The following is a 23416-nucleotide window of genomic DNA, read 5'->3' on the forward strand; positions in this document are numbered from 1 at the left end:
TCAAACATGAGTTATCTAACCTTGATCTACTTCTGCTTCTACTGCTGTTATTACTTCTGCTGTTGTATCTACGTCTTCTCGGGGGTGATCTTACAGGTGATCTCCTTGGTGACCTTGACAATGATCTAGATCTTGACCGTGACCTTGATCTAGATTTGGAACGTGACCTTGACCGTGATCTTGACCTAGAACGTTCTTCCTGTTCCTTCAACTTCTTTGCCTTTTGTTTAGCTTTGAAAAATTCATATAGGCCCAGTTTTTCCCATCCTTCACTGTAAATATAATGACATAAACTGACATGTGATATGCTTCAAATTCAGTAAATCAGCTGTTCATGTTCTCAAGACTCTAAAGTATTCAGAGTTGTCTAGAGTAATAATGGAATCCTTTTAGATAAGATTTTTCATTATCAAATTAGTGTCTTCATATGGTTCAAAGTTTCATATTAATTCTGAAACCCATTTTTTGAACTGTTCAAGTTCAGTAAATGAATACTTTTCAGTCCTGCAGGACTGATAAAAGCTGCAAATATAACAAGCATAATTTATCACCTCCAGTCACAAACTTCATACCGGTAACTGAGCTGCAGGCTGGAACATATCTCTACACAAACAATTCTACATAAAAATAAACATACATACCATTAATAGGTGTTTATAAAAAAAAGTATGCCTATCAAGAAAATGCATTTTTTCAAGAGTACATCAGTTAGATACACTGGTCAAGTAACATACATATGTTACAGCATGTACTGCTCAAGTAAAAAACAACTTTCTACAAGTAGATCATACTGACAAGATTTGCCTCATCCCGTATTAAACTGTTATTCCTGCACTCACCCTACTGAGGTAAAATACACAACACTGGCTCTATGTGAAAATCAGCTTGAGGTTTTTGTCTAGGCAATTTGGTAGAGATACTCTCCAAGGCATTAGCCAAGACATAAATACTGTCCTACCTGTCCCTTGGTCTGTCATGAAAGGGAGGACTGTAAAAAGCTTCAACTGCTGCCAGAAGACGTTCACTTGGTGGCATTGGTGGAGGTAACCGGATATCTCGTGGCTCTAACGGTCTGTAGTCATGATCTTCTAGCTATTTGAACAAATATCAATATGATACATTCATTGATTTTTAAAACAAACATTTTTTTAAAGAAATCTCTTTAGAATAAAGATAATGAACGTGTTTTTCAAATTATCCCAAAGGAAGGCCAAAGAAGCACTGCAACCATTTAAATAAAGTATAAAATCAAAATACGGCATAAGTATATAAATATACAGTAAAACACAGGTCGCCAAAGTATTGATGGCTCGAGTACTCAGGCTCACTTGAGCAATTCATGTGGTTCCCTGTTGTTTTCTATACATTTTCCGTTTGGATTGCTTGAAACTCCTGGATATCGAGCATTAAGTTCATTCCTCTGAAATCAGGATTATACTGTATTTGACATTGCTTCTCACTTCCTTGCAGGCAATATAATTAATTTTATATCACAGCGTTACATAATGAGGAAATAGAAACTTTCACTCCACCTTACATTGATGAGATACACTGAATAATGCTGCATAGATATGGTTAATCAATGATGAGGTCTCTTTACATAACTTCATGAGTTCCAGGAATCTGCTCTTATTTAATATCCAGGAATACACTTTTACATCTATATTAGTGATGAGGAAATAACAAGGAAAACAAGAGGGCCATGATGGCCCTGTATGTCAACTGCCTACGGTTTGAGGAGATGTTTTTAGAAGATTTTTCTATTTTTAGCTCTGGAGGCGCTTTTGTGCAACCAAGCAGAACTGTTGAACAATTTTGAAATAGGACCACCAAAGGAACATCCAAGCCAAGTATCATCAACTTCCATCCAATGGTTTCAAAGGAGTTGTTATTTGAAGACAAGTCTATATAAAACATGTGCCCCCTGGGCCGGGGCAATTTTAAACCCCAGGGAGATAATCTGAACACTCTTGTTAAAGGACTACTATATGATGATCATACTAAATATCAAAGCCCTAGGACCTGTGGTTTTGTACAAGAAGATTTTCAATTTTTCCCTATATAAGTCTATATAAAACCCCCTGGGGCGGGTCATATTTGACCCTAGGGGTATAATTTGAACAATATTGGTAGAGGACCATTAGATGATGCTACATATCAGATATCAAAGCCCTAGGACCTGTGGCTTTGGACAAGAAGACTTTCAAAGTTTTTCCCTATATAAGTCTATATAACCACATGACCCCCAGGGCAGGGTCATATCAGACCCTAGGGGTAATTTGAACAATCTTGTAGAGGACCATTAGATGATGCTACATACCAGAGCCCTAGGACTTGTGGTTTTGAACAAGAAGATTATTAAAGTTTTTCCTTTCAGTTGCCATGGCAACCAGAGTTCTGAATGGAATTCAATTCTTCGAATAATTTTTTAAGAAGACCAACGGAGGAACATCCCTGTAAATTTCATCAAAACTGACCTTGTGGCTTAGGAGATGTTGTTTAAAGGAAAGTGTGGAGGGCCGGCCGGACGCCGGACGGTGAGCGATCAAAATAGCTAAACATCTATACTTACTTTAACAAGTGGAGCCATCAATCCTGCTGGCAGCTCATAGTATGGAACTGAAGGTGTGAGATCAATGTCTGGAGGGGGCATTCGCTGCATCCCAGGGGGAGGGAACCCTGGGGGAGGCTTACTGAAGTCTGGCATTGGAAACCCTGGACCCCCTGGCCCTGAAGGTGGTGGGCCTTGCCATGGAGCTGAAATTTATTCCAATTACTGGTACAAATGTTTTTACTCTCTTGCTCATCGAAATAGTTTTACAAATCATCTGTTTTTTGTTGGGCTTAACTTCACACCAACACAATAGTATGTCATACGGCAACTTTCCAGCTTTGTGTGGTGGTAAACGATCCCAGGTGCCCTTCATGACAGTATTTCAGCCACCTGATGTGAAAGAATTCTACAACCGAAACAAGATTTTGAACAACAAGAGGGTTGAATGATTCATAAACCTTAACCATTTGGCCATTAAAGCCTCTAATAAAATTTTTCTTCTAAGATAAGTCATTTTATTTCAAGGTCTTCTATTTCATTACAATAGCCACTAGCAGAATTTCTTTTACATATATACACATCATCCATTGGTCCTGACTTCAAGAAAGCTGTAAAGTTATTTAATTTGGATGAATGTAATGTCATATAACCTGAGAGAAAAAGACAGCTTATGTTTTGGAAAAATATTACAGTACAGAAGCTAGTTCAATAAAAACATGATTGCTAATATTCAAAAATATTAATTAAAAACAGTTCAACATTCAAATATGTTACAAGATATCTATAATTATGTTTAAATGTAATAGATGGTTTTACCATGGTAATCAAATGGTGGTGGATGGGGTGGTCCTGGCCCTAAAGGTGGCCTTGTAAATTGTGGTGGTGGAGGCCCAAAAGGTCCTGGGGGTGGATTGAAGTTTCCCTGGAAAAATAAATATAACATGTTATAGAGACACTTGGCTTAATAACAATTATGTGCAAGTAAATATATTGAAGGAAAACAACATCTGCAGATTCAGTGAGGAATGAATGAAACAAGTAAACCTAACCATTCTCTTACATATATCAGACAAAATATCTTAAGTCAATGACTTTGAAACACTATCTTATTTAAACTTTCGGAGCACTTTTAGAATCTGTCCGTAGGTAAAATCTGCATAATTTGCAATATCCAGTACCTGTATGGTTTAAATAAAGGTAAGGCTTTTTTAGTTTGTATATTTCATAATTGGGGGGCTGCTGCCCCCCACACCCCCCGCATTTTCTAAACCTGGCGAGGAAAATATATCCATGCTACCATATCGATAAATAAAAGAATGCCTAAATAACGAGAATAGCTACGGACAGATTCTAAAGTCTAGCCAAACTTTCATTCCTCATTTCCTGTGGCCTTCCCACAACAAATCTTTATCTCTTTCACAGTCCTCTTTTTCAACATATTGTACCTCTTGTACAACAAAGATGAATATTTACAAATTTTGTTAGACTACACAAAATTTTAAAACACTCATTAGTGCTGGTGTTGTATAGAAGGTGTCCAAAATTGAACCTAGCGATCTCTAGTTTAACTCCTGTTAAATTACATAAAAACACCTGAACTGTTTTTTCTCTGGCAGCATACTTGGGAGTGGTTCATGAAAATTCAATATATTATCCTCTATATCAGGCTCCAGCAAATGAATAATATACACAATAGATATTGACAGGAAGGAACTCTGATGTCAAACTTAGCCAGTATATGTAGATTAAAACAAGTTTGGAACTGTTGTATATACCTGGAAGACAGCATTGTCCTGTGCAGTGGGTGCTGTAGTATCCACCGCCGGTGCTGTGGTGACTGTTACCTGGGGTGCTATAGACTGTGTTATCACTGTAATATAATCATCTCATGTTATACATAAAAAAACTTCTCCCAATATTGTGAAGTAATGTATCTTTACAAAAACAATATATGACACAATAAAGATGAACTGTGCCAAACAATGTCAGGAAAGAAGACTAGTGCCAAATCTGATGTCAGACAAAACAGGAGTATGACGGACTTACAACAGACACATTAGTTACTATACTTCACATGATGGAGAGTTAAACAGTTTTCTCTGGGATGGATTTTAATGTGGCTTCAATCTTGCAATCAAATCCAAGAATACAGATAAAATTCAAGTTGTTTCTATCATTACAACTTGAAATCCTTGAACTTCTTTCTAAAGGTGACTTTTAAGGCATGTTTCTATGACTGCACTACTATTGACATTTTAGCAAAGAACACCTATGATACTATTGCAACAGCTGATGGCATGACAATAAGATATATTCTTATATTCTATTTCCATACTTTCTTTATCCACATTTTACACTTGCTCAAACATAAGTTGGAAGCAAATAATGGAAAAGTAGTCTGCCTTGTCATTTATTTTTGTTAAGTTAATTCATAATGAGGACATTTAAAATGCATGTTGCACAGTGAAGAAACAGAAAAAGTTTGTTGTAAACTAATTTTACCAAGGCAAACATATAGACTATGGAATAAAATTGTTAGCTGAGGGAACTATCCTTGATAGTTATTACATAATGACTTTCATAATCTGTGGACACCAATAATCACAAACCATCAATAGCTGTACCCCTATTTATGTTCCTATTAAATAGCTGTTTTGAGCAGAAACCAGCATTTTTGATGCTGGCCACATTCAATGACAAGCCAGCAAAAGCTAGAGGAATTTTAACCTGTCCTTATTATTCTTTCGGTCACAGTAGCTTTACTGTGAAACATCATGCCACAATGGCATGCAATGTCTCTACCAGAATGTTACTGAGCATCAGAAAAGCAGGAGCATGCCTAGACTTTTTTAAACAAGAGGGCCAAGATGGCCCTAGAGGGCCAAGATGGCCTTAGGTCGCTCACCTGAGTAACACACCATAACAGTGTAAACATGTTTTACCTAGTGATTTCATGGATCAATTTTCATTAAGAATGGACCAAAAATCGTGGCCTCTAGAGTGTAAACAAGATTTTCATTGATTTGACCTAGTTTTCTACCCACATGACCCAGATTCAAACTTGTCCAGAATTTCATGAAAACAAACATTCTGACAAAGTTTCAGGAAGATTGGACCTAGTGACCTAGTTTTTGACCTTATGTGACCCAGATTTGAGTTCACCCAAGACTCTATGATAACAAATATTCTGACCAAGTTTTATGAAGATAGAATCAACAAGAGCTGTCACTAATGGTGACAAATGCCCCCGCAGCTCCTTGACCTTTGACCTGGTGACCTTGACCTTTGTCCTGGTGACTCCAAAGTCAGTAGAGGTCGTGTACTCAATAAGTACTATCAGCATGTGAAGTTTTAAGGTCCTGGGTGCAGTGGTTCGCGAGTAAAGTGCCTTCATGCAAAAAAGTTAACGTTGTGACGAACAAACTAATGAACTAATGGACGGACAGTTGAAAACTAATATGCCTCCCTTCAGGGGCATAAAAATGTGCCCCCCTAGGGTGTAAACAAGCTTATTATTATTATAACCTAGTTTTTGACCCCACATGACCCAGATAAAAATTCAAACGATATTTCATGCAGAAAAACATTCTGGTCAAGTTTCATGCACAAGTAACGAACAAGATTGTTAACAAGCTTTGATTTGACCCGGAGACCTAGTTTTTGACCCCATATGACCCAGTTTCGAACTTGGCCTAGTAATCATCAAGATAAACATTTCTGACCAAGTTTCATGAAGATAGGGTCATAAATGTGGCCTCTAGATTGTTAACAAGCTTTTCCTTTAATTTGACCCGATGACCTAGTTTTTGACCCAACATGACCCATTTTCAATCCAGGCCTAGAGATCATCAAGATAATCATTCTCTGTAAGTTTGTATCAAATCAAAACATAAATGAAACCTCTATATGGCTGACAGGGCCAAAATAGAAAATTTTGCCCCTTTCAGGGGCAGTAACTCTAGAACTCATAATGGAATCTAGCCGGTTTTCGAAAGGAACCGAGATCTTATTGTGACTTAAGTTGTGTGTAAGTGTGGTTAAAATTAAATATAAAATGTCACTTCTGTCATGTTCACAAGGTAAAAATTAACAAATTTTGGCTCTTTCAGGGGTCAATCAGGGGCCGTAACTCCGGAACCTATGACTGGATCTGATAGATTCATCATGGAATCCAAGATCTCTTGTTGTTAAAGATATTTAGCAAGTTTGTATCAAATCAAACCATAAATGAAGTCTCTATATGGCTGTAAAAGCCAAAATAGCAAATTTTGGCCCTTTAAGGGGCCATAACTTTGGAATCAATGATGGGATCTGGCCAGTTTTCGAAAGGAAGCGAGATATTATGCCAATACAAGTTGTGTGCATGTCTAATTAATGTTGATTGCAAAATGTGGTCTCTATTGTGTTCACAAACCAAAAAAAAGCAAATTTTGGTCCTTTAAGGGGCAGTAACTCTAGAACTCATAATGGAATCTAGCCGGTTTTCGAAAGGAACAGAGATCTTATTATGACTTAAGTTGTGTGTAAGTGTGGTTAAAATTAAATATTAAATGTCACTTCTATCATGTTCACAAGGTAAAAATTAACAAATTTTGGCTCTTTCAGGGGTCAATCAGGGGCCGTAACTCTGGAACCTATGACTGGATCTGATAGATTCATCATGGAATCCAAGATCTCGTGTTGTTAAAGAAATTTAGCAAGTTTGTATCAAATCAAACCATAAATGAAGTCTCTATACAGCTGCAAAAGCCAAAATAGCAAATTTTGGCCCTTTAAGGGGCCATAACTCTGGAATCAATGATGGGATCTGGCCAGTTTTCGAAAGGAAGCGAGATATTATGCCAATACAAGTTGTGTGCATGTCTAATTAATGTTGATTGCAAAATGTGGTCTCTATTGTGTTCACAAACCAAAAAAAGCAAATTTTGGTCCTTTAAGGGCCATAACTCTGGAACCCATGATGGAATCTGGCCAGTTTTCGAAAGGAACCAGATATTAGGCCAATACAAGTTGTGTGCGAGTTTGATTAAAGTTGATTGCAAAATGTGGTCTCTATTGTGTTCACAAGCCAAAAATAGCAAATTTTGGTCCTTTAAGGGCCATAACTCTGGAACCCATGATGGGATCTGGCCAGTTTTCGAAAGGAACCGAGATATTATGCCAATACAAGTTGTGTGCAAGTTTGATTAAAATTGATTGCAAAATGTGGTCTCTATCGTGTTCACAAGAAATTGTGAATGGATAGACGGACAACAGACAAAATGCGATCACAAAAGCTCACCCTGTCACTATGTTTTGTGTTTAACGCCGTTTTTCAACAGTATTTCAGTCATGTAACGGCGGGCAGTTAACCTAACCAGTGTTCCTGGATTCTGTACCAATACAAACCTGTTCTCCGCAAGTAACTGCCAACTTCCCCACATGAATCAGAGGTAGAGGACTAATGATTTCAGACACAATGTCGTTTATCAAATAAGTCACAGAGAACATACGCCCCGCCCAAGGATCGAACTGACAACCCCGCGATCTGTAGACCAACGCTCTACCTACTTAGCTAAGTGGGCAAAACCCCCCTGTCACTGTGTGACAGATGAGTTAAACAAGAGCTGTCACAGGAGACAGCACGCTCGACTATTTCGATGCTGGATAGTGAATCTGGGCACATTTGAGGAAGCTAGATCTGTCACTGGAGTGTTTAATGACTCCAATGGTGGATGAAGATATTGCACAATAGCTTGAGACTTGTCAAAATTATTAAGTTACAAGAGTGCCAGAATGTCACAATATACGCCCGTCACAGCAAATTTCTTTACTCTAGCACCTGTATTTGCAAATGGAATTTTAATTTTGTGGTTGTTTAGTAATCATTGTAAGTCATTTGTTTTTCTAAGTCCACAAAAAAACTCCATACCAGGTAGAGATACCTTAAAATACATCTAAAATTTGAAAGTAACATCTATGTTGTACCACAGAAAAGTGGTCTTGTTTTTTCCCTACGGTCAATTATAAAAAAGTTACAATATAAGTTATTTATAGTAACAACTAAGGGAAGATAATCTTAAAAAAAAAAAAAAATCCAAAAAAAAAAAAAAAAAAAATCCAAAAAAAATTGTAAGTCCACATAAAAATCTTTACCAGGTAGAGATTGGTCAAAATACACCTCATAATTGGGTGTAGCATGCATGTTGTACTACAGAAAAGTGGTCTCGATTTTTCCCTACGACTAGTAATGAAAAAGTTACAATATAAGCTATTTATAGTAACAACAAGAGGAAGTAATTCTAAAGAAGGGAACTGCGCATGACACTTCGTCTCATGATGGTGTATAATTGTGCCAAGTTACATCAAAACCCCTCCATGCATGAAGAAGAAATGCTTCGGACAAAGTCATTCTTGTATCTGACCTTTGGCCTCTAAGTGTGACCTTGACCTTTGACCTAGGGACCTGGTTCTTGCGCATGACACTCCGCCTTGTGGTGGTGAACATTTGTGCAAAGTTATATCAAAATCCCTCTATGCATGAAGAAGAAATGCTCCGGACAAGGTTTTCATTCTTGTATCCTTTGACCTCTAAGTGTGACCTTGACCTTAGACCTAGGGACCTGGTTCTTGCGCATGACACTCCGCCTTGTGGTGGTGAACATTTGTGCCAAGTTATATCAAAATCCCTCCATGCATGAAGAAGATACGCTCCGGACAAAGTTTTCATTCTTGTATCCTTTGACCTCTTAAGTGTGACCTTGACCTTAGACCTAGGGACCTGGTTCTTGCGCATGACACTCCGTCTCATGATGATGAACAATTGTGCCAACTTTCATCAAAATCCCTCCATGCATGAAGAAGATATGCTCCAGACAAAGTCATTCTTGAATTTGACCTTTGACCTCTAAGTGTGACCTTGACCTTAGACCTAGGGACCTGGTTTTTGCGCATGACACTCTGTCTCATGATGGTGAACAACTGTGCCAAGTTTCATCAAAATCCCTTCATGCATGTAGAAGATATGCTCCGGACAAAGTCTGTGGACTCCGCCCGCCCGCCCGCCCGCCAGGGGCGTTCCCATAATACGTCCCGTTTTTCAAACGGGCGTATAATAAGAGAGATAAAGATAAAGTGTATCAAAACACTGAATAAGTATAATTCTAAGAAAAAAAACATAATTCATAAAATATTGGTGCAATATTTGTGTCATATGATGTGGGTGATGATGTGGAATAACTATTTTAAGTTTGAAACAAATCCATCAAGTAATTACAGAAATAAGGAGAAAAAAGAGAAAGTGTAAAAAAAACTGTAACCAAGGTGGGGATGCGGAAGGACACCGATGCCGGGTTGAGTAGGCTAGCTCTCCATATACTTCATATAGTCGAGCTAAAAAGGGTATTAACACACATTCCATCCCTTCTAATGTGAGTAAGTTGACCTATAGACATTAAAGCAAAGGTATCATTATGAACCTATTAAACCAAGCTGCTAGACAGCTTGCTATCATATTTCACCAATATTGTCGCATTTCTCGGAAATATATCTTGAATTAAACTTTAAATGAACTTTAAATATTTGACCTACTGTGTACAAAGGATCCATGCACAATGTTTGATTCATTATGTTGTAACAAGTGTTTCCATAAATATGATAAATCAAAATCATTGTAAAGAAGTTCCGAAGGTGGTACTATGTTCTTTAATTTCAAAACAGACTGACTGGTTTTGCATTTCAGTTGTATATACACCAGAATTGTAGAGAAGGCTTCATTTGTTGTTGGACTCTTACACAACATTCAGGACATCTTATGTTAGAATAACAGCAACATGTTTTATAAACATTTTGTAAAATTTTGTAAAAGTATTTATTCAGTACTTCCATGTTTTCTTTTATTCTGTAAGGGGGCTTTGCTACACAAAAACATTGAAGAATGTAAAACAGAATACAATTTCTATTTGGTTTTGAAATGAAGAAAAATTTTAGGGAAAACAAGAGCTGTCTCCATAAGATGACACATGCCCCCGATGGCACTTTGAATGAATAGTTATGGCCGATGTAAGAGTTTAGGACCTTTGACCTACGGACCTGGGTCTTGTGCGTGACACGTTGTCTTATTGTGCCACACATACATGCGTAGTTATTTTAAAATCCATGTATGAATGACAAAGATATGGACTGGACACGACCATCAATGCACTATCATGAAATATGACCTTTAACGTCTAAGTGTGACCTTGAACTTTGAGCTACGGACCTGGGTCTTGCGCGCGACACGTCGTCTTACTGTGGTACACATTCATGCCCAATAATTTTAAAATCCATGCATGAATGACAAAGATATGGACTGGACACGCCCATCAATGCACTATCATGAAAAATGACCTTTAACGTCTAAGTGTGACCTTGACTTTGAGCTACGGACCTGGGTCTTGCATGCGACATGTCGTCTTACTGTGGTACACATTCATGCCAAGTTATTTGAAAATCCATCCATGGATGACAAAGATATGGACCGGACACGCCCATCAATGCACTATCATGAAAAATGACCTTTAACGTCTAAGTGTGACCTTGACCTTTGAGCTACGGACCTGGGTCTTGCGTGCGACACGTCGTCTTACTGTGGTACACATTCATGCCAAGTTATTTGAAAATCCATCCATGGATGACAAAGATATGGACCGGACACGAAAATTGCGGACAGACCAACAGACGGTTCAAAAACTATATGCCTCCCTTCGGGGGCATAAAAAAAAACCTGTCACAGACTTTTGGAACCAAACAGTAATTACCTGACAGGTGTTGGTGTCTAACCTGACACATAACCATGTAAGCAATGGATTCATTGTGGTACAACTAGACATGCTGATTCTAATTTCAAAGGAAAGGCAACTTCCCGATAAACTGTGACAGCTCAGAAAGGTTGCACTACTTACGAGCTTTCAAAGGAGTAAAAATGTTTACCACTTTACAAACCATACTAAAATAAATGTTAAACTTAACATGTTCATTAACCCTTGAATACAGTGAAACACCAAATACAGCTTATGCCTGTATAAGTTCTGTACGCAGGTAAAGATTTACCAACCTGCAGCTTATGCCTGTATAAGTTCTGTACGCAGGTAAAGATTTACCAACCTGCAGCTTATGCCTGTATAAGTTCTGTACGCAGGTAAAGATTTACCAACCTGCAGCTTATGCCTGTATAAGTTCTGTACACAGGTAAAGATTTACCAACCAGCAGCATATGCCTGTATAAGTTCTGTACGCAGGTAAAGATTTACCAACCAGCAGCTTATGCCTGTATAAGTTCTGAGCAGCTTATGCCTGTATAAAATCTGTATGCAGGTAAAGATTTACCAACCTGCAGCTTATGCCTGTATAAGTTCTGTATGCAGGTAAAGATTTACCAACCAGCAGCTTATGCCTGTATAAGTTCTGTATGCAGGTAAAGATTTACCAACCTGCAGCTTATGCCTGTATAAGTTCTGTATGCAGGTAAAGATTTACCAACCTGCAGCTTATGCCTGTATAAGTTCTGTATGCAGGCAAAGATTTACCAACCTGCAGCTTATGCCTGTATAAGTTCTGTATGCAGGTAAAGATTTACCAACCAGAAGCTTATGCCTGTATAAGTTCTGAGCAGCTTATGCCTGTATAAAATCTGTATGCAGGTAAAGATTTACCAACCTGCAGCTTATGCCTGTATAAGTTCTGTATGCAGGTAAAGATTTACCAACCAGCAGCTTATGCCTGTATAAGTTCTGTATGCAGGTAAAGATTTACCTACCTGCAGCTTATGCCTGTATAAGTTCTGTATGCAGGCAAAGATTTACCAACCTGCAGCTTATGCCTGTATAAGTTCTGTATGCAGGCAAAGATCTACCAACCTGCAGCTTATGCCTGTATAAGTTCTGTGTGCAGGTAAAGATTTACCAACCTGCAGCTTATGCCTCAGCATGCTGTGTCTGCAGAAAAAGACCTACCTACCTAAGAGTGTGTCTGTGCAAGTTCTGGCTCTATAGCTGTGTTTGGGATGCTCTGTTCTTCCAAGAAATTTATCCTTACCTTTTATCTTTTGTTAGAAAAGTTATACCAACCTACAGCTTCAGCCTTTGCCAACTGTGTTTGTAGAAACAACTTGCAGCTTCAGCCTGTCAAAGCTATGTTTGTAGGAATGCCTTGCAGCTTCAGCCTGTGCAAGCTGTGTTTGTAGGAAAAGACCTATCAACCTGCAGCTTGTGTCTAATTAAGGTTAGTCTAATAGGAGATGAACTAACCTGCAGCTTGTGCCTGTGCAAGCTGTGTCTGTAGCTGTGTTAGTTGTGTTTGTAGCTGTTGTAACTGAGAAGTAAGGTGATTGCAGAAGTCATTATGCTGTTTCTGTAAGGACTGATACTGTAGCTGTATGCCAGAACTGATCTGTGTTACGATTGGTCCATTTTCTGTTATTAGGTCAGCCTGCAATGATAACATGTATATACAATTAAAACTTGATATCTGGAACTGGCTTCACTCAAAATGCTGGCTGTCTCAAAGACATTTTCAAGCCCTGTCTAGAAAACTCATGCAAAAAATCATTTTAAGTTGCAATTTTGATTATCGTGAAGTAAAACATTAACTCAATCCCATGGAATTCGAGATGCCGAGTTTCAACTGTACTTGCTCAGTTTTTATAAACATGTTGTTTTTAATTACATTTGTTTATTCATTTTGTTAGATATTGACTGGTTCACAATGTGTGTCACAGACTGTGTACCAGTTCTGAACTTCTATCCTCAATGCAGAAACTTCAGCTATACTGCATACAGAATACTTAGACTGTCTATGCAAACTGCTGGGAACTTCTGAATAATGTGCTCTACCTACTGAATAAAGGTATTATTTAGTACTGTGGTGAGGTTAATATAGAAAGTATCTGTCCTTATTGATTTATAAATAATGCACCTAAATATGTTTATAAACCAATAAGTAAATACTTACATGGTAATTTGACAACGCTTGATCAGGTTCTTTCATTTTCTGAAAATACACAAAAAGGAAATCATCATTTTAAATTGAGTTATTTCCCTTACACCAGTACTTGAAATATTCTCTGTAATATAGGAAAAAAGTTCTACGGTTTGTTTATAACACGCACATGTAAAATGCAGTTTATATTTAACAAGAATGTACAATTGTACATGCAGTTGTATTTTGAAATTAGGTAATAATCTGTAATAAACTAAAACATTTTAAAATCAAAAAACAAGAGGTGTCACTATTGGTGACAAATTCCCCCAAAGCGTGCCCAAGAATGCTACAGTTGTCTGCGCAAATAATGCCAGAAAAGGTTAGGTATGAATCATTTTGTGATCTTGACCTTGACCTAAGAGACCCAGGTCATAAGTGTGACACATCTTCTCAATACAGTTAACATTTGTGTCAAATTATTTTCAAATCCCTTGATAGATGGCAAAGTTAGGGTCTAGACAAGAAACAGACCATGTTAACCTTTAACTTCTAAGTGTGACCTTGACCTTGGAGCTAGGGGTCTGTGTCTTGAGCATGACATGTCATCTCATTATAGGGAACATTTATGCCAAGTGATTTTAAAATCCCTTCATCGATGGCAGAGTTATGGACCGGACAAGAAACAGACCATGTTAACCTTTGACTTCTAAGTGTGACCTTGACCTTGGAGCTAGGGGTCTGAGTCTTGCGTATGACAAGTCGTCTCATTATAGTTAACATTTCTGCCATGTTATTTCAAAATCCCTTCATGGATGGCAGAGTTATGGACCGGACACGAAACAGACCCTGTTAACCTTTGACCTCTAAGTGTGACCTTGACCTTCGAGCTAGGGTTCTGGGTCTTGCACTTGACATGTTGTCTCATTATGGTGAACATTTATGCCAACTCATTTCAAAATCCCTTTATGGATGGCAGAGTTACAGCCTGGAAGAGAATTTACACAGACGGATGGAAGGAATGACGACGTACTCACGGACGGATGGACAGTGCGATTTTAATATGCCTACCTTCGGGGGCATAAAAGCAACAATCGGGCACCACCTTAGGATTGCGGCAGAGCCAAAATTAAGGTAGGCACAATAACTGTCTCATAGTAAAAGGGGAGGGGATGCCAAAACAAGGGAGCGCAAATGCAAGGGGAAGACATGATAAAGAAGTTATAATTGTTTTTTCATGAATAATTTCCCCACCTTATATCGAAATTCTACACATTTATGTGTATTTTGTGACTTTTCAAAATTGAGTTTGGGCAGTAGAATGTATAAAATTATACCATAGCATCACTTGATTTTGTTGAAATTCTAATAATTATGTTATTTCCAAGTTTTGCTCTAAAATGTGTGAAAATCATCATAGATGTACCTTCAGTATAATGAAAGATATTGTAAAAGTAGTAGGCCCTGTTCATAATACTTTATGCTTACAGAATATAAGCACTTGTTTCTGTCAGCTTTAAATGTCTTTAGTCATGCACTGTTTATGTCTTTGATGGTGTTCCGATTTATTCACTTCTGTCACTTCTGATTTTCCTAATCTTCGTAATTTTGTAATTTATTCACTAAAACTTCTATAAAACCTGAATGTCAAATGGTAAAATGCAGTCATAGAGTGCTACAGGTGCAAACAAAGATCCTGAAGCCGCAAAATACCATATTTTCTTTCAAATAATCTTTCTTTATATTAACCTTTATGCGTATCAAGCTGATGACAGAATGTTTTTTAAGGAGTTTTGGGTAACTGAATTCAAGCAGTAGCTTTCAAAATTCAAACACTTTTCCAGGTTTATAGGTTTAAGACGTTTCCAAGGAGTTTTCAAGGACTAGCAACAAAATGCAAGGACTTTTGAAGGTCTCTGTGAACCCTGAACCTGTCTTAGGAAGCCACTCATAACTGGCATTATATTGCTGGTCCTTGTTCAACACTGGTAGATTTTATACACAATATATTTAGAAATATGATAACATTTAGTCTCCTGGTGGCAAGTGATTTGGCCTTTGCAACCAGTGAAGACCAACATCAGCCTGCATTTAGCCTGCTATTTTGTCAGTAAATTTTCTGTGAACACCCCTTTGATAATCAAGTGGTACTGCCTAAATTGAATGATGGATTAATACATTTTAGAAATTAAGCACGGTTGAGGAAAGTAGAAGGCCACTAGCATTATTAATTACTTGTATCTACAAGACTGAAATATTATTTATTTATAATTCCCTATAATTTAAATCATAACATTTTTTCTATTTACACTATTGTCAAGTTTCGCACAGAGGTTATATACAATATTGGCACTGCTTACATAAATAACATTTTTATGCCCCCCTTCGAAGAAGGTGGGGTCTATTGTTTTGCAGATGTCTGTCGGTCTGTCCGTAGACCAATCGGTTTCCCAATGATAACTCAAGAACTCTTGGTCCTAGGATCATGAAAGTTGATAGGGAGGTTGGTCATGACTAGCAGATACCCCTTTTAATTTTGTGATCAGTAGGTCAAAGGTCAAGGTCACAATGTCCCGGAACAGTTAAACTGTTTCCGGATGATAACTTGAGAATGCTTGGGCCTAAGATCACGATACATAATAGGGTGGTTGATCATGCAGATGTCCCCTACTGATTTTGAGGTCAGTAGATCAAAGGTCAAGGTCACATTGACCCAGAACAGTAAAACTTTTTTTGCCAAGTAACTAGAGAATGCTTTGGTCTAAGATCACATTTGATATGGAGGTCACTTATGACTGGTAAATGACCCATTATTGATTTGAGGTCAGTACGTCAAAACGTCCAGTGCACTGTGACAAAATAATTTTTGTTCCTTGTGCAGTTACTGAATGCATCAAGAGAGCATTTCGTATTCTGCGTGCTCTTGTTACAACCTGTTATACTGTATGAACTGAAAGCCAATATCCTATAGTAAACTGTCTACAATATGACCTCAAAATGTGTGAATCTAAGTCAAAGACAGGAATTTACGTCAGATTAAGTTCCAGGAAACCAGTATGCTTACTGTTGTAAACCGCTTACCAATGTCAACATTCTGGTAATTAAGCCTTTCCTACTGTTTCTATAGTAATATAGTACCGTCTTACAACGTAAACAATCCAATCCATAATGTCACATAGAGATTTGAACCTTTGCAAGGTATCACTAAACGATGAGACGCAGAAATTGTATATCGGTAACCAGCTCAATGTGACTGAACTATAAACAACTTCTGTGTCATGTACTGTATTGTTGTTGTATAAGTGGTATCAAAATGCCCCAATATATTAAAAGTATAGTAATCTAGTAAAATGGTAGTCTCAAATTCGTATTTATATCTTATACAATTTCTACATTACAAAATGAAATTTAAGAATAATAGCATTACTAAGCATTGCTATTTATGTAACACATTTCATTCAGAGTGCCATCAGAAACTGGCAAATTTGAATATGAAAAGGGGCAATATAACTTTGCTCTGACTCAGCAAGTGACGGAGTATTGCAGTGGCAATACAGAAGTCCCCACTGGTGAAATTTTTTTTTTTACTTTATCTTCAATAGTGACCTTGACCTCTGACTGACAACAATGGGTCATGTGTGCAACACATAGACTTATTATGGGGAACATTTCTGTTTACTTCAAAAATATTTTGGTGCAATTAAGTTACGTGGCAGAAAAAATTTTTTACTTGACCTTGAACAGTGACCTTGACCTTTAACCGACAAGCATAGATCATGCGTTGACATATTGTCTCATCATGGGGAATGTTTGTGTGTAGCACTAAGATAATAATATATCTATTCACATACCAAGATTTACAAACCTGTTTGAATACTTTTTTAGTTATTGCAGGAGCCAGATTTGCAGTCAGACGGACGGACTGAGGGCTTTCCTATTGTCCCCATCGGTTTTCCACTGGCAGGGGACAAATAAACAAAAGAAGACCCAAAAGTAAACAATTTCATAATCATGTTGACAATATTCATATATTATTATGTACGACATCTCTATTTACTTTTGAGGATACACAATGATACAAATTTCGAGTAAGACATTTTTTACAAAATCAAGGGCCATGTTCTAACTTACTGAATCTAAGGTCAATCATATGGTGCTAAATTTTATATGATGCATCTGACCCACCTACTCAATGTTGGTACATATATAACCACTTTAATCCTTTTAATAGTACAGCAAAATGTTCTCCAGGCCAGGGCCTCCCATTACTTTATACTGTACTTTAAATCTCACTTAAATTGTGAATTATTCACCTTTATTGCAAGAATTTAATGAAAATAAACAGTTGAAAAGTTCAATAAAACTAATATTACTGTTATTTTCAAAACCCAACACAGTCACACTGTTACAACTGAAATATTAATACAATGGCAGGAAATATCAAGTGAAATTAACTAAATAACACTTTAGTCTAGAAATATCACAATTAAAGGAAAATTTTCACAAAATAAAACTATTCTGGTAAAAAATTCTACTCTGGAAAATTAAAGACAACAGACATGTTTGATGAAAATTTCTTTAATAGGGTGAACTCTGGTTCATGTGTAGCTTAGTCACAAGTGAAAATGTAAAATCTGCTGTTCACAAAGAAAAGATATCTTGATCTAATATGTAAAACAAACTAGTTTTCTTTTCACGTAACTAATATCTTTTCAATTTCTTGACCAGATTTTACCCACATACACTCTCACACAATATCATGACCTTTATTTACACGGTCCATCATCTTGCCATAATATTCATGAAAGATAAAGATAAATCATTCTGTGATTTCAATTAATATGAAGCTAGTATGAACTTTTTACTGTTTTTTGTACGAAATCATGTTTTCTTTAACTTTACAAAACTATATTTCCCTTAAAAAATTCCTAATTATTATGCATCATGTATTTGCAACTCAAATAGTAAAACTACCATTATTTTTATCTATTTCACTTCATTATTTGCAGTAATTGCTTTTTAAGGCATGCACTGACCTCCAGATTTTGGCTAAAAATGATCTTTTTTTTAAATTGAAGTTTTGTCATTATTATGAACATGAGAATATGAGATTTTGTTTCTAAACTATTTTAAAAATCCCAAATCAAGAAAAAAAAGATGACCGCATCGGTAATTGAACCCGGACCACCGCGGCAATAAAGAAGTTTTCTGCTGTCATTACCAATAACACTTCAGAGGATTTAGAGATCATAATGTTCTTGTAATATAAATATTTATAATAGAGGCAATTAATTTCATGTAAAGCGTCACAAACGCTTTTCAATTTTCATCATAAAAAGTAGTAAACTCACTAATTCTCATGTGTTTCCATACAGTAATTAAGTTTCAAAAAATTCTAAAGAAATACAGCATATTAATTTCCAGATATCTAATAAAGAAAATCTTGTTTTTTTTTTGTTTTCCAATGACCTGGAGACCAGTGCCTTTAAGCATTTTACAAGTATTAAAGAAAAAAGGCAGACCACTGATCCTCAGATCTACCAGTGAACAGTTCAGTTTTGTTACAGTTATTTCACCTGATAAAGTCAATACTATACAGCTAAAAACAAACATAATTATTGATTTGAAGAGAAGTAATCATATTTTTTTACCCTGACATTTTACTAAATAATATAGATCTGCAAAAAATTATCACTTTAATTATATGCAGCTAATGGTAATCAAGTTTTATGAATGTTCTTATATGCTAATGATTCTATACATATCAGCAATAAGTCAACGGAGGGTGGAGGTGGGGTGGGGGGAGGGTAAATTAAAAGTCAATTTACAGTCAAACCTGAATTAAGCAGTCAGCCATGAGAGCAACACAATCTGGCTGCATAAGTCAGGTGGCTGCTTAAATTAGGTAGAAATTACAACAAAAAGCTGATTCGGAGAGTATAAAGTAGAAGCCGATGGGCTGCTTAAAGCAACAGACGCTTATATAACTTTATACAGGTGGCTGCTAAGACAGGTTCAACTGCATAATATGACATATATCTTTAACAATTCTAAAATGGTTTCAAATAAATCCATTGCATTTAATAGTCATAAAATACAACCAAAGATAAAATATCACATAAAACATGAACCTTGGTAAATATAACATTTTATGGACTGAATATTTACAGAAATGTCACCAAATTTCATGTTTACTTTAGGAAAAAACTGACATTACTTTAATCAAAACAGCTATGTAAATCTGCCAAAGACACATAAAATTAAGAAGAATTTACAAGTGACGCCTACTTATATTAACATGAAAACCCTGACTGGTACAAAAAGACTTGTAATAATTATATATTTTCTCATAAAGACTTTAAAACTGAAACAAACTATATTCTCGTATGACACATGTATGAAATTCAACATAATACAACATAAAATATGTCAAGTCATATTATATTAAGGAAGTTGTGGATGATCATTTCTTCTTCCATTCACATTTAACATTTTCATACTTTAAAGATCAAAATAATAAAACTTGAATGTGTTTAAACTGAATGGTTCTCCAAAACACATTCAAGCATGCTCAGTGTAAGCTTGCTTAGCATGACAAAAATGATGTCAATACACCAACTCCTGAGTCAAAAAGCCCCCTTTCCAACATTTCTTCTCTTGAAAAAAGTATTGGTCTGTAATGCTAGTGCATGAACAAGTTTAATCAGTATAATGCAAATAATCTTGATAAGTGCCACTTCTGTAAAAGGTAGGGTGGGTTCTGTGACAAACTGGTGTTTAAGAAAGATCCTAAAAGTAATTATTGCTCTAAATTCTAAAATTAAAACAAAATGACAATGTTAAGCACCAGGTGTCTACATTTTAATAATTATTTTATATTTACTTCAACACTGACCGCAACACACAGCAAAGTTACTGTAAAATATTTTAATTGTGTGGGCACGAAATTTTGCAGCTTTGGTGGGGACACTGGCGCCAGACCAGAAAGAAAATGCCTCTGTACATGTTATACCCTACCCCTAGGTATTCTATAAGAACCATGGTCATGAAGGGGAAAATATACTAACCCATTTCAATCGCGCATTTCATACCTAAAGCACGCAGTTCGATAAATGTGTACTATGGATATCAAGCAAGTGTTAGACCACGATAATCCGTAAATAGCCAATCGCAAAGCAGACTTGTACCAGTCTATATTTCATATACAACAGTAACGTTGTATATATATCGGGGGGAAACTTGGGCAAAAAACGCGTGAATTTCGTGCCAATTTACCATCTAACAATACAGGCTAACGCCGAAGTTAAATGACCTTGCAATATTCTCACCAGTTATCAATGGGATAAAAAATAAGACTGACTTGGAGGTAAATTCAGTTGACAACGTCTAAATATTAATATTGTAAAAATGACCCCATGTTATTAGATATCAATAAAAATGAATTACAATAAACTACATATTTGTAGTGTAGAACCAACTAGGTAAAAACGTAATTTACACATTCACTGAAACGTTTCCAACAGTTGTAACTTTTTATGTTCACTTGTTATAAAAACGACATGTCAGCACGATCCTTACATTTGCAAACAACTGGATCCAGTTGTTCGAAACTTTAACAGGCGATTGAGTTAACGGTCGATTGACTTTATCAGTAGATTTCGACAGTTTAGAAAACTTAGAAAATCAAATGCACTTGTTAATGATTATAAACACTAAACCATCTTTACAGTAAAATTAAAACATCATACTAGTGTTTCCCACCCACCAAGACTAGTATCATAAATAGAAATTTAACAGGCGGTTAGTTTAACAGCTTAATGCAGTGGTCGTGGGTTCGAGCATCATTGGGGTCACGACCATGACCTCTCATATGACCCCAGTACTAGTTTTCATAGGAAACGGACTCGAGAGTGGTTACAATAAGCTTAAACAGTTAAAGCTTTCATCACAATCGAGCTAAAACAAATTAGTATAAACTAAACTAAACTAAATTACAGTCCGTTAAAGTTTCGAACAACTTGGCCCAGTTAGAAAGTAAAACAACTACATCATTCTTACAAGAAGGGCACGATATAGTAAAAGGTATTCGTAGTCCTACGAGCATCTACGCACCAACTATATCCTGATAAACAAAGTAAACAAATAAAAAAATAACTAACTAAATAAATAAATAACCTGGCTATCTTCTTGAATCAACGAATCAACGTATCTGTCATCGTGTTTCGCCAACATGCAAACTCCTCACAAAAACTAATTGTTCAGCATGCAGTCCAATTTTGAGTATTTTTGAGAAATCCATATTTAACTGTTTAGCATTAATTTTGTGATTGCAAATGACTCAATGTGTTAATGAACGTTAAATTTTAGTAAATCCGGTATTTGAGTAAAACTGAATTTATACAAATAACCTGCATTCTTTCATATGCCCTACTGACAATTAAGCGTTAACGGTACAAAGATGATATTACTCTTATAAAAACACGTTAATCCTAATTTCTATAGAACGCGTGGGAGAGTTTTCAAAAATTGCAGTTTTTATGTCACGTGGTCTAAGTCGGATAGACAACTCGTGCCGTTGTCTACGGGATATATACAACTCGCTTTGCTCGTTGTATATATCCCGTAGACAACGGCACTCGTTGTCTATCCTATACGTAATTTATCTTCCACTGTGTACCAGTCACATTTCTTCAATACTTCTTATCTTACAAAAACAACGCATAGTTTATAGTTTTTTCAACGTTACACAAAAAACTTGCTTGACCTTCCCTGGTGAAGTTCCGTTCTAGATTACAAAACCATTCTGATTGGCTGTTGTGAAAATGTATGTCAATCGTCATTTTACTACACATCGTGTTCACTAATATAAGAAAATGCAGCATAAATGTGCAAAATAAATAAAACAAGAGATCACAGAGTGACCTTGGCGCCCACCATTGAGCCATTTCTGAATGTTCCAAAGTTCAAGACTAGCTCAAGGTCAAAATCAGGGTCAAATTTCATTTCGATACAGAACATTGCACATGTGGTCCATGCATGTGTTTCAAATTTGAAAGCTGTAGCTTGAGAAATTTTAAAGTAGGTCAATAGATCAATTTCAAGGTCAAAGTTCATTTTGGTACACAAAACTATGCATGTGCTTCAAATTTGGAGGCTGTAGCTTGAGAAACGTGAAAGTAGGTACTAGGTAAAAATCAATGTCAAATTTCAATTCAGAATACAAAAAATATGCATGTGGTCCAAATTTGAAGCCTGAAGCTTCAGAAATGTGAAAGTAGGTCACTCGGACAATCTCAAGATCAAAGTTCATTTCGGTACAAAAAACTATGCGTGCAGTCCAAATTTGAAGGCTGTAGCTTGGAAAATGTGAAAGTAGGTCACTAGGTCAAAATCAAGGTCAAATTTCATTTCAGAACACAAAACTAAGCATGTGGATTTGAAGTCTGTACCTTTAAAAATGTGAAAGTAGGTCACTAGGTCAATGTCAATGTCAAAGTTTGTTTCGGGACATAAACCTATGCATGCAGTCCAAATTTGAAGGCTGTAGCTACAGAAATGTGGAAGTAGGTCACTAGGTCAAGATCAAGGTCAACTCATATAAGGTTCATCTTGCTTCTCAAAACTATACATGTGGTCCAAATTTGAATGTTGTAGGTTATCGACAAAAAGAAGTTTTTCCCAATATACGTCTACATGAAACATGTGACCCCCGGGTCGGGGCCATATTTGACCCTAGGGGAATAATTTTAACAAACTTGGTAGAGAACCACTTGATGATGCCACATTACAAATATCAAAGCCCTAGGCTTTGTGGTTTGAACAAGAAGATTTTCAAAGTTTTCCCTATATAAGTCTATGTAGACCATGTGACCCCCAGGGTGGGGCCATATTTGACCCTAGGGGGATAACTTCAATAATCTTAGTGGA

General features: G+C 36.5%; 1 protein-coding gene across 2 annotated transcripts in view; it reads right to left on the reverse strand.

Moving 5' to 3' along the window:
- The window catches only part of LOC123525850 (calcium homeostasis endoplasmic reticulum protein-like), a 112957-nt gene that overhangs the window by 4062 nt on the left and 85479 nt on the right, over positions 1-23416 (reverse strand). For both annotated transcript variants that reach the window (XM_053538111.1, XM_053538112.1), the window contains 7 exons: positions 13523-13561; positions 12820-13000; positions 4330-4424; positions 3371-3476; positions 2573-2757; positions 959-1092; positions 21-272 (listed from right to left, as the gene is read on the reverse strand). In XM_053538111.1, coding sequence (XP_053394086.1) covers positions 21-272; positions 959-1092; positions 2573-2757; positions 3371-3476; positions 4330-4424; positions 12820-13000; positions 13523-13561 — 992 coding nt within the window. The remainder of the gene's footprint in view (positions 1-20; positions 273-958; positions 1093-2572; positions 2758-3370; positions 3477-4329; positions 4425-12819; positions 13001-13522; positions 13562-23416) is intronic.

Source organism: Mercenaria mercenaria, chromosome 3 (assembly GCF_021730395.1).
Source record: "Mercenaria mercenaria strain notata chromosome 3, MADL_Memer_1, whole genome shotgun sequence".
NCBI classification, from domain to species: domain Eukaryota; kingdom Metazoa; phylum Mollusca; class Bivalvia; order Venerida; family Veneridae; genus Mercenaria; species Mercenaria mercenaria.